We start from the raw sequence: 13,315 nt of genomic DNA on the forward strand, positions 1-13,315 counted from the left end.
ATTTTTCCATCATAAATGAGCCTTCACAGATCTCTGCTCCTGGAAGAAACCAGCAATCTGCTCCTGGAAAATCAGCCATTGCTCAAAATGAGCACAGGATAACCTCAAGGTCCATCGGTGCAGGAAGAGCGGAAAAAACCTATGAGGACTAGGAAGGGGAGTGCTGAGAAGATGGCCACAGCCTCACCACAGTAAGCCCAGCCTTGTCCGGCTTAGTAAAGCTGACCAAAACCTCCTTCCACAGGGGGCAACAAAAACACAACAGCCTGCAGGCATAGATTAAACATATTATGGTACTGTAGATGCTGACAACGGAAGAAGCCTATTACATGACTTACTCCATCCCTGAGCTACACAGGGTCATGTGCTGTAACGCTCTTGAAATCCAGATTCTCACTGATGAAGCTATGTTTTAAACTAAAAAAGACATTTTCTTTTATCAAATTGAGATAGTATGTGAAGATATTTATTTCATGCAAGAGGTACTAATGGGAACTGAGGTAAACAGCTAGGTATAGGATTCCACAGCTCCTTCAACACTGCAACAGAGGAAAACCACTAGGAGAAGAAAAGTGATGATGGGCACTGTGGCCTTGCCATGATGAAAAAGGGATGATGAAGAAGCTGCCAAAATAAAGGCAAGGCAGAAGCAGGCAGAAGGGTGGACTGTCTTATTCAATATATATCAACATATCAATATATATTATATATCAATGTATATCAATATATATCAATATATCAGTCACTACCTACCTTTGGCTTTGAGCACTGCTAAGAGCTGTAGGGCAGTTAAGTACTGCCATAGGTTCTGGGGAACCTCAAGGTCAGAGCAAGCCTTTCACGTAAGTCCTTACTCCTGTGTGTGGCAGTCATGTATTGACTTTGGTCTCTGACCTTAGGGCACCCATGGGCTGCACACACCTATGTCAATGCTGGTCTTTGCTAGAAGGATGCTTGGCACACTACTTGGCACATGCCAGGAGAGACAAACAGTAGCAGAGGAAACTTTGTACCACTCTCTTCTTTTTAGTTATTTCATGGAGGTTGCAAAGACCCAGCACCACTTTGAGACTTTGCTTTGGATTTCTTGACTCAGATTTGTTCAGTTTCTAACCCTACATGCAGAGTTTTCACAGTATAATTCTTTTCCAAGATAGCAAGACATTTTAGGAATATATAAGATATAACATCAGTAAGTTAAGAAATGCAGAACCCAACTCTCAGATGTGATCAACGAGCAGTCTGCAAGAAAATTGAAGAGACCGTAACCTTGGTTGGTTAAAATTAGAGGAAACCAGAGCAGTTCCCTCTTGCCATCAGTTGAAGCACCCTTCAGAAGTCTTCCTTCTCATCAGAAATGACCGACTTGCAGCATGAGTAATTTGGAGTTATTTATGCAACATCAGCACAGCTCAGAGCACAAAGCTTGTCCGCTGAAATTTAGCATTTAGTATTAGGATAATGTATTCACATCAGTGTCAGGCAGGTATTATCAAAGTAGAAAGTTTCAGAAGTGGTTGCAGTCTATGGGGGACAGAGCAAAAAGGCAAAGGGAAGAAAGTATCTACTCATGGCCACAGGTACAAAAAGGTAGTAAACAAATGTGTGCTTTCTGATTGCCTGTCCTCATATCCATACTTTTCCCTCCTCAAAATTATTAGCATCCTTAGGGAGGACATAAACCTATAATAGGATAGATTTTAGGTCCAGGCTTCTAGCACTGAGATAATTTGAGCCTCTTACCATTGCTATTCATCTCCACTGATCAAATGCTCATAATAAAACTACTAAACCCATTCTGGGGAAGGGAAATACAACAGGCAAACACTTCGGGACTTAAGCAAAATGAGCAAATTCTAAAGGAAGCCCATTTCATATAATACAGTATAACATCAGTAATTAATAAAAGATGTAAACAGGTTTAACTCTAAAAGGTAGAAAATTAAATAATTTGTTCCTATGGGTATATGAGATAGTTACCAAGTTCCCATGAGAGAGATAAGCAGATATTAAAAGGTCTTTCCAATACCTGTAATGGCTAAGGGCAACAGCTAATTCAATAGATTCGATCAAAATCACCACTTCTTTCTCCTCTTCTGATTTATTACTCTTGCTGTAGTTAGTCATCACTCATTTCAGTTTTCTTTTCTGCAGTCAGAAATTATGCCTCATAAATAAAAAGATACAATCAGGGAAATAATATCAAGTCATCCACAGCCCTGGAGAGTATTTTCCCTTGGTATTCACACTAATGTCTTTTTAAAGGATAGCTTGCCATGGTTTTGAATATGTCAGAATCACAATTTATCAAGAAGGGCCTTGCAAGAGTGGTGCTGCAGCAGTCTCACAAGTAATTTTGGAAGCCAACAAATCCAGTCATATTGAGTTAAATGAACAAACAAATGAAGTTTTCTTCTTTGATGTTTGTTTAATGTTGGTTGTTTGCAACATTAATGCACCTGAATTTAGGATGGTACTCACAACAGAAATATAGTGCCTGAAGTGGGGTTTAATGAACAAAATCACATGGTTTCAAAGGCCCTTCTCCCTACTATGTGTCCTCTACCAGAAGAAATGAAGTATCTCATTCTGCAAAAGGGTATTTAGAGTGGGTATGGTCATTATATCAGTGAAACAATGTGGTTCTGCCTGCTTTACTTTTCAGAATCTGAGGTCAAGCTCAGTAGCCTAATGCAGGTGTAGTATGGGAATCTCCCTTTACTTGGAAGCAGGGAACGTAGCAAATCTTGCAGGAGAAAACACTCTTCCAAACAAGATGAAGAGGGGATAACAAGCAGGAAGTGCAAAAAAGAACTGCATTTTATTTTATGTCACTACTTTGTACTGCATTTTTCTGTCAGGGCCACAAGAAGAAATGGTGAATTAAAATGATGAAAAGGAGCCAGATATGAGGGATCTTACAAACAAGTGACTGGCTATCACTGGTTAGTCAGAAAACCAGTTTTTCTCTGTTTTAAGCTGCAGAAGTCACTGGGCTGTTTGTCAGTAACTAAGAAGCACAAACTGGAGCTCACCAGTGATTTCACAGACATGCTGATAAACCAAGTGTAATTCTTGTCATCTCTGAAAAGTGACCAAGAGTGCTTCCATATTCTGCGCTGCATGTAGCTGATCCTTCCTTAATTTTCTTGACTTTGCACCTATTTTATCTCTCCAAAGCCAGAATATGACTAATTTTCTCTTTGAGAGTCCAATATACAAGACTTAAAACATATTTTTTCTGGTATATTTTGGGACGTTTCCTAGACCCTTCACTTGGCTGCAGTAACTGGAGTGTGAGAAGCATGCTTTACAAGCAAGAGGGATGCTGTGCCTCCCACAGTGGCTGTCTTGGTGCACCAGGTAGTCCTCAGAGAATAAACCTTTGCAGGAAGCCATAAAACTTTCTGAAAAGGGACAATCCTACTTTATTTTTCTTTCTTTTACACATTCTGTGCCTGCCAAATGGAAATAAGGATGTGTCCTAGACCAGTAAGTCATTAAGCTATTAATCTAAAGAAGCTACCTAAAGTACACCATTAAGTACAATTGTGGGGGAGTGACACTGCACTTGGCTGGAAATCACACTGTACTCGAGTGCTCTGCTTTGCAGAACAGCACTAACTGCCACAAGCTTCTGTTCAAAGGTACCTTTCCTTAGCTGAAAAAACAGGTCTGTCTCTATAGGTTGCTATACCACCCTCAATAATTCCTGAGGAGGGCCTACACTGTTTCAAATATATTCCAGAAATCAGAAGATTACACTCACAAACACATTAGACTTCATGAATTATAAAGTCAGATGTTTTTTTTTCAGGAAATCATACAATTGCATCTGTTCAATACAGCTGAGGATCTCAGGCAGCATTCTAGCAAATACCCAAAAGGCCAAATGCTCTAGAAAATGAAAATATCTAAATCTATGAAAAGACAAAGATCTAAGTAATTATTTCTGAGTATGGGACAGTAAGCACCTTAAAAACCCACTGAAATCTAGCAGCTGCTAATATACTTATGAGTCTGGCCCTTGAAGAACTGCTTCCTTGAACAATGCTGACCTAAGTATTTAGGGGGCATAGTTCCTTTGACCAGCATGAGCTTCCAAAGTCACTTCATTATTTCTGACAGTGCAACTTTTGCATCTCATCTTACAAGCCCCAAATATTCAGCTGAAGTTTCCAGAAAAAAAACCAACCTCAAAACACCTAAACTCCGAAATCCTGTCTTCAGATCCACAGATCAGGTTTCATTGAACTAAATCTCAGTATCTCCAAAAACGCTGGAGAGAGTCCCATCACAGTACCTGGATTTCATCTGCATTCTGCTGGAGGAAATTCAGTTGCATTTAAAGTTTTATGTCCTGCAAACAAGCCTCAGACACAGAGACAGCAGAATCAATATCCAGTTTAAGTGAAATATAAATCTGGGTTTCATCAGCATAATAGCAAAAGCCAAGCCCTATACTTACAAATAACTTGTCTCACAGGTGATATAAATTGTCAACAGTGGAGTGGCTCACAATAGATCCCAGAGGGCTGCTGCAAGTGGCATAAGAAGAAGACAAACACATGCATGCAAAAACCTCTTATGGTGAAATAAATAGCCACCAGGAAAAACCAAACCAAACCAACCAACCAAACAAAAAAATTATTTAGGGTGCCCATCAACAACTCAGCCTGGTTATGGAATAGAACCAAGATAAAAAGCAAAGTCTTGAATACAGCATGATAAACCACAGGAATCTAGTCAAAATCTAATTACAAATTTTTGCTCCAGAAAGTCTCTGTGGTATTAGCTCCCCAAAACTGAGATAACTGAAAGTTGGTGCAATTGAGAATATCACCCAGCCAATACAATCTCACAGCCTACAGCTTCAAACTTGGGATGTTTTTCTTTATTTAAGAAAGATTCTTAACTAATAAGAAGAGCTTAGGTCTGCTGAAATGCTTGATATCTCCTCAATCATGTCTGCACTTGTATTCACATTCTTCATAGATCATGCCTAAAGTAGCAAGATCTGGTGTAACGGTACTTCTGCTGTAAGGAAACTACAGTAAATGGAGACCAGACTTCACACTGTTGTGGCCAACAGATGGGCCCTACAGAGGCATTATAGAAAGCTGCGAGAAAGAACTTGAAATCTTAATATTTGTACATAGTACTGTATGATATAAAAATGGTGACAAATCATGTAGCTTTGACATAAGAAGCAATTGCAGGTAAAAGAATGGCAGAACTGATCTCCTTGGTTTATATTAGCCTGGTAAAAAAAACAATAGTAAAAATACCAATGTGCATGAGAAGTAACACCAACCATCAACAGCAAACTCACTTTTGAACCACTCACAAAAACTGCTTGTGATCCTAACATCTGACTGAAAGAGAAAACAACTCCAGTCCCTCTTGATGGAAACTCTTTAGATAATAAAGTAAAAATGAATTCATATTAGATTGGGGAGGATGGAAAAACAAAGACAAACTAATGAAATTAAGCTGCCTTTGAAGAACCAGAATTTCACACTACTCACATAAAGCTCTGGAAAATACACAAATATTTAACATACAAGAAATACAGGCACTTATGATAAGCTAAAGGAAAATGAATGCTGAATGAGTGTATTGCTTGCACAAAATAATTTTCAGCTTCTCAACTGTTTAAAAGACACTAAAAACAATCATTCAGGTTTCACAATACTATTAACATTAGAAATGAGATGCATATGTTCATTGTAAGTGTGAAGTACGGTTCTCAAAGTGTACTGAAATCATAATCAGAGCTGCTAAATGGCTTCAGTTCCCACCTGATATTCATATTCCGTGTAAGGCAGCAACTTGTCATCTTTGAAGGAGTTTGAAGAACCATTGTAAACAAGTGCGAGGTCTAAATTTATGTGGGCTTGAGTTGTTCGCCTTCTGTACAGTTCATAGTATAAAATCTTCCCATTTGGCTGCTGTGGGCCAGTCCACAGGACCGAAGAAGTCATCTGGAAGCCCCCAGCTCTGGTCTGTACTTCTATGAGAGGGGCAGGCTGCAGTGCTGGGGGTGCCTCCAGCGTCTGCACCGATGCCCACTCACTGGAGGCACAACCCAGCTCTGTGCAAGCTTGGAGCTGTACTTCATACCTTTGGGAACATAAATCAGGAACGAAGTGATTAAAACACTGCAAATACAAATGTAGGATGTGTGTGAGATCTGAAGGGTTTCTTAATTTCTCTTGATCTTCAGCATTTTAATCAGAAAATAAATTGTATGAATGCACAGATTATAGGCTGTGCCTTGGTTAGCAAAAACCAAGAACACTCTTCTTGATCTCACATGAAATCGAGTAGGATGAAAAACATTGTTTTTCATTTGCTTGCTTATAAAAGCTCTCAGAGCAGAGCTATCTGCAGGAGTTGTGATCAAAATGATTTTGATTTTTATATTAATCAAAATGATGATTCATTGGAGGAGATTATTTGAGTATCATTCAAGAGCTATAGATCTTTATTATACTTCACTCTTTGGATTTAGATTAGTTATATGTAAATAGTATACAGACTTATCAACCATGTAACACGCAAATTATGCCTATACAAATATATAAGTCAGGTATATAGTCAAGAATGAGTGCAGCAGATGATAGAAAGATATACTTTATTATACACTGTGTTCCTTCTGTAGCAGAGTCCAGTACCTTCTTTTAAGGTTTAGGTTTCACTGAAGCACAAGCTGCTTGTTTTCAGCTCAAGGGAGCGAGAGTCATGGTGTCACTCCATTAATCTTAGCTCAGCTACACTGTGAATGGGCTAGCAACAGGCCTTTATCTCCCCATCCTGAACTTTGTCAGCTAAAGCCCTATTTGCTCTTGAATGCAGACATTTTGCAAGATACACAAGTACAAGATTGCAGGTTTCGGAGTCTGTAACAAAGTGCTGCATTACCCCTTGTATTAATTACAATCTAAGTCAACCCTATGCATTTCATCAAGATGATACATAGTTGGTGTTACAACAAATTGAAAGAAAAATCCTGGTTTTATTATGTGCTTTTTAGGAAACAAAACCCCATTGTCCTGACTATCTGTTTAAATGAGATGATTGAGCTGCCTGCCAGTCCACTGAATTACCCTGCAGCATTTATTCAACAACCAAGGTCTTCCAGACTTACCTACTGTATGGTTGTAGCTCTGTCACTATGTATGAACGCTTCAGAAAGGAAACATCAGACGCATTTAAGTCAAAAGTTTTCTTGCCTGTTTCAGCAAGCTTGTGGACAGAGATCGTGTAATTTCTAATGTCACCATTTACTTTGATGGGAGGATCCCAGGCCACCAAAACCTCCTTTGAGGACCATGCCTGCAACCTAGGAGGCAACATCCCAGATGGAGCAGAGGGGTTGGTTTTTATCTGAGCTGATGGGCTGGTCACACTCCCTTGACTGTTATTTGCAGTGACAGTGTAACTGTACCCCATGCCTGGCAGTAGGGTGAAATCAAGGTACCGAGTTTCCAGACCTGAGTAAACAAGTACACCATCCCTCCTTAGGTCATAGCTTGTGATTTTACCATTGGGGTTAGCTGGAAGTTTCCATGTTATTTCAATTGACTCTGAGCCCATGACAAGCAGCCTGGGAGCTTCCATATTTAGTGGTGGAGCCTCCATTGTCATCACTGACCGGGATACACTGGATGTGCAGCCCCCTGCGGTACAGGCAACCAGTGCAAAATCATACTGCGTGTAAGGCTGCAGATTAGAAACCAACATGTACAAACTTCTGCCAGGATAATATTCCTCATTGTTTAATTTCAATACATACTTGGTGATATCTCCGTTTTGTATTTGGGGAGGTGCCCAAGATGCATTTATCTGAGTGGCACTGACAGCCTGCAGAAATGGTGGGTCCACTAAGGCAGGAGCTGCTTCCAGTGTCTGTATTGTAGCTGGTTCACTGGTAGAGCAGCCTCCCATTGTACAGGCAATTATCATGTAGCTGTACATTGAATAGGGCAGTAAGTCTTCATCCGTGTAGTTGAAAGTAGCAGCATCAAAGCTGAAAGGATAGAGAATATCATTCTTCAGCAGCCTGTATGACTGAAGAATACCATTGGGCTGTGCTGGGGAGGCCCACGAGATGAGCACTTTTTGGGGGTTAACTGATACCAAGGATAACCTGGGGGCAGTAAGACCTTTTGGGGCAGTTTGACTAGTCTTTGCTGCTGTCCAGGAGCTGTCAGTGTAGCCTGCTGCATTCCAGGTGCGTATTTTATATTCATAGCTTGTCCATGGCTGTAAACCTTTATCATTATATATAAATGTCTTATTTTCAGTGTTATATTGTGTGAAAACAATTTCATCTTCTTCTGTTGTTGCTCTGTACCCTGCAGCATTTTCTTTTGTGCATTTTTGAATAACTTCATAACGAATTATTTTCCCGTTCGGATTAATTGGCTGCAACCAGCTCAGTTCAATGTTGGTAGCGTTTACTGCCTGGATTATGGGTGCCATCTGAGAAGCTGGAGGTGCTTCATCTGTTCGGATGGGCTGGGGTGGAGAACGGGTGCAGCCTGCTGTGTTGCAAGCCTCCAGCATAAGGCTATAGAGAGTATAGGGCTCAAGGCGCCTGAAGAGGAACTGGCGAGATAAACCACTGTACTCCAGGTTGTCATCACTGAAAATGTTGTAGGTCTGGTGAAAAAAGAAAGAAAAACGTTAAAAATAAAAAGGCAGGGAGGGAATAAGGGACAGAAAGCAAGATAATAGGGAAAAATATATAACAATTTTTAGTCAATAACTAGTAGATAAGACACCTTAACCTTTGCACTAGGATAAGAACTATTAACCAGTGATTCAGAAACTCCCTTCCTTCCTAGTGACACTCAGCACACAGCCAGATCACTGATACAAAAGGAATGTTTGATCCTGTTTTCATGATGTTTCATTTTGGATGCAGTAATAAACCACTTAGTGACAGTTTTCATTATATTTGTTTGCTACTAAGTTTCATTGTGAGGCTCTCATGGGAAAGCACAAAGACTCTTGCAGCCTAACTCTAGAGAAAATCTCTTAATACCCTCAGAATGAACCCCTCTAGTTTCAAATCTTGCAGGTAAATGTTTATATTCAGTTGAAACCACTGCACTAAAAGAAGTCCCAGATTTCAGAACAACATTCTGTCAAACCCAGATTTTCTAGAAATTCATTTCAGTGCATGTCTGATGTATGCCAAGATCTCATGCATAGCTTTCTATACATTAAATGAACAATCTGGTTCACAGTCATGGGGTAGCACATGAATGCTAATATTTAATAAAACCACAAGCAGAGAGCGCTCACAGAGGACCTTGTGCTTACATAGGACTTCTGTCTTATTTGAAAGTATAATGCTTTGGCTTTGAGTCCTTTTCAGCACAAAATGTTTTAATTTGATATCCAGCATTTCCCTTCTCTTTTCTGATCATGTAAAGTGTCTAGATGAAGATTACCTTAATCACACCATTGGGTTGGGAGGGCTCTGACCATTTGAGCAATAAAGCCCTGCCATTTTCTTTCTTTTCCACAGTGAAGTTGCTCAGGCCACCGGGTGAAGCTTCCAACGTGCGTACAGATGTCCAGGGGCTTGAAACCTGCCCGGCATTGTTTACAGCTACGACATGAACATGATATGTTGTGAAAGGTTTCAATCCAAATAAATGAGCCTGATGCTTTGTTCCCTGAAGTAAGAATACAGATGTTTGAGTTAGTTAAAAAAGTCATCAGTATCTGTGGTTCATGCCACTTGGAAAATGAGGTCTGACCTCTGTGTTGCTTCTGACCGCATTGCAGAATACCCCACCTGAATACTGGGATTAATTTTTATTTTTTTTATGGTGGGTTTTCATAATTGAACTTCAAAAATGAACTCTTAGGCTTTTAAAAATTACCTGTCATTATGGTAGAGCCTTTGCAGCTGACTCCTGGGGAGTTCAAATCTCAGCTAGCAAATAACTTACAGTTCATTCAGCACATGTCTGAGTGTTGCTTAGTGAGGATGGGAGTGCCCGGTACTCCTAAGTATTCAGTGTATAAACCTGTGTATATGAGTGATTCCTGTCCCTACAGAATCCTTACACATCTTATGTGTAGGCATGACATTTGACAGGCATGCCGTCTTGTTCTACCTACTTGGAGCATTGTCATCTGGATAGACAACATTGTTTCCAAGAGCACAGTTTCATTTTCTTACTGGAAACAAACCACTTTCTTTTTAAGAAGGGGAGAGGGAGGGAATAAGATGGTTCCTATGTTCCTGCCTTGTAAGGATGGCAGATGAGATAGAGTCATGAGGTAAGACAATTGTGGGGCAACCGGCTGCCTTACAAAGCACCGTTCCTGTTTCTCCAGGTTGGAGGAAGCAGCCACACTACTGATGGGGATGCAAGCAAAGTGGGTGAGACCCTCCTGGGTGCCAGGGAAGAGACTGGAGGAGCACGGCACTTCCACTATGCCAGACCACATCCCAGCACAAGGGCATGCGTGGGGATGCAGACCGAGGGACATCAGCCATGGCCAGAAGGGGTCACTTCAACCGCAGTTCATGCCTAATTTATCCAGGTGACCCCAAATAGCGTCTCACACAGACCTGAAACCACTCATATATGAGGCAAAACGAGCCTTATATCAAATTCCAATCTAGGCAAGCAGGCGATGCAAGTGTACTGTTATTCACTATTATCACTGCCATGACAGAAACCATGTCTAGCAAAGAACAGGAGTAACATGTTTTGAGGAGGAGACTGGTCATATTTGTCTCATTGGAGGAGCGAGGAAGAAAGGAGTTCAGCTGATCACCGCTATATTTAATCTCAGGCTTAATGATGTTTTTGCATTAATTATATAGATCTCAAGAAAGGGAGTGCAGGAATTCATGTTCCTGCAGCAACAGCTCAAGTCAATTTCCCTGTTTCAGTAACTCATATTAAATTGTTAAATGATAACACTTCCAATTGTTTAATATTTAAACATTTGTTAAGCTATCAGACTCAGAAACAAATTTTAAAGAAATATTAATTTATTTTTTACTATTAAAAGTTAAGAGCATAAATATTTAAATAGTTATTTCCTCACAATGAGTTAGTCTTTTAGATAAATATTGCACAGCATTTGAATGACCACTATGAATATTAAATCTGAAGATGCCACAAGTACAGATTATAAACATACTTTTCTGATAAATGATTCCCTTTTCTGTTAAACAGGACAAACACTAGCAAGATTAATAATTCAAAAAAGTGTAATTCTTTGTTAGGAATTCTCAGTCATCACTGCCAAAAAAGCGTAAGCTCAAATGCAAATAGCGATCACCTCAAACAGATTATATACAAAAAAGCTCTGGCTGCTCTGGGACATTTAGAGATATCTTTTGTCATAAGAAACATGGAAAGCATGTGGGCTATAAAACAAAAACATATGTATATTGTCAATAGCAGCACCTGTTCAATTACAGTTTATTTCAGTATGGAGAATTTAGTTCAGCCCCTAGATGGCAATACTATCAAACACTTTTTGTAACACAAGTACTTAATGATTAACAATGTGTGCTCAGTCATCCAACATACTCAAGGCAGCCATTAAAAAAATAACAAAACTGATTTCATTATAGATTCTTTTAATAAACATTTATGGCTTAGATCCTTGAAAGTGGAAGTGTTCGAACTGCCATAGCCAAAAAACCCGATACAGCTGGATGTAAAATTATGAACTGCAGGTTAAAGAACAGAGCTCAAATTGAAGTTCATGCTTAGCATAAAAGTCTGGCATCAGAAATTATGTTGGCACAAAACATGATTAAAATTAGCTTTACAATTGGATGTAGTCTGTATTAATAGTTTTTATGAGGACAGTTATCTATTAGGTTTTCAAAACAGAACTTTTAAAAGCCTAAAATTTACATCCATGGTTTGGGGGTAGGGACGGGAGGAAGAGAGCACACAACATTAAATTACTGCCCCTGAACTGCTACACAGAGGCTGCCCGAAGGTACAAATGCATTCTAACATACATCATAAAAAAACAATGGCTCTGCTTTCTAATCAGCTGCATCGTCAGGGTGGGCTTTAGTTACAGCAAGGCTACAAAGCACTTGATTTCTTTTCTTGATCAGAAAACCAGCATAGTTTCCATCACCCTCTATTTTCCCACTAAACCCCAAGATTTAATTATTTACAATCCTCACCACAATTTGAAATGAAACAAGGATGGAGGGGTTTCCTTGCCTGCAGTTCATCATGTTCTCTGGAGACTGCTAACCCATTCCTTCCAGGGATGACTTTTATCCCAGGTTCCTACAGATACTTCTTGAAGAGCAAATGGTTTACATGTATTTTTCTTCCATTTGGTTTTGAAGTAAGCTGAAGGGATGTACTCCCAGAATAGAGAGCCATGGTTTCTCTCCCTGTACTGTTGCCATTGCCATTTGTGAATTTGCTCAGCTCAAAGGCTGATGCTGAAAAGAGGATGGATGGCAGCCTCAGTGCTTCATTTTAAGCATTACTTTATGACTTCTACTTTCAGCCTAGAAATACTGTTCTGCTGGAATGGTCAATTCAGGATAGCAAAATCTACCTTGCATAGGATAGCACTGTAACCTTACCCTCAGCGGACAACGACATAGCCTTGGACAGGAGCAGAATCAAAATCTTTGCTGGAATAGTCTCGCAATCTTTGTCTACAAAGCCATGAATTCATATATCCCATGTTTACACACTGCTAACAGTCTGGATCTCATTCACCACTAAAAGCAAACCAAAAAATAAAACTGTAATATGAACATTAAGATGTTCGTAGACCATCTGACCATGAAATCCAATGGACAGCAAGCCCATGTCCTCCTTTCTCCATCTTCTACTGCAAAGCATTCCCACCTATTCATTCATTAAATTAGGAATAATACAGCAAACACTTTCTATGCAAACAATACAGAAAGGGCCAGTCCTCTTCCCTTGTGCAGCCCTGGCAGCATCACCACTACTCCAAGGAGGACCACATCTTTGTGTCTCCTGTGTAAAATGCTTCCAGTGGCAGCACAAGCTGTTAACAGGCACAAATACACTCCTCATCTAATTCAAGTCTTCAAACTGTAAATTAGGATAAAAGTTATTAAAAGTAAAAATCTTGTTTTAATACATTTTTCAAAGCAAGAGAACATGAATCATGAATAATGTATTGATAAAGATATGCTTCAGATTGCATTTTTTGTTTGTTTGTTTTTTAATTCATGAGCACAGAAGTCACTTAAAACCTGGAAACAAACTAACATAGTCTTTCATGCCATTCAATTGCAGCAGCATCCATAATA

The 13,315-nt window shown here is 39.6% G+C and overlaps 1 protein-coding gene across 1 annotated transcript in view; it reads right to left on the minus strand.

Moving 5' to 3' along the window:
- Positions 1-13,315, minus strand: part of USH2A (usherin) — a 375,196-nt gene that overhangs the window by 16,353 nt on the left and 345,528 nt on the right. Inside the window, exons 62-64 of the mRNA XM_061348575.1 lie at positions 9,465-9,692; positions 7,151-8,667; positions 5,802-6,123 (exon numbers count right to left, since the gene is read on the minus strand). Coding sequence (XP_061204559.1) covers positions 5,802-6,123; positions 7,151-8,667; positions 9,465-9,692 — 2,067 coding nt within the window. The remainder of the gene's footprint in view (positions 1-5,801; positions 6,124-7,150; positions 8,668-9,464; positions 9,693-13,315) is intronic.

Source organism: Neopsephotus bourkii, unplaced genomic scaffold (assembly GCF_033783945.1).
Source record: "Neopsephotus bourkii isolate Nb327-2 ecotype Australia unplaced genomic scaffold, CSIRO-AGI_Nbou_v1 NB_360, whole genome shotgun sequence".
NCBI lineage: Eukaryota > Metazoa > Chordata > Aves > Psittaciformes > Psittacidae > Neopsephotus > Neopsephotus bourkii.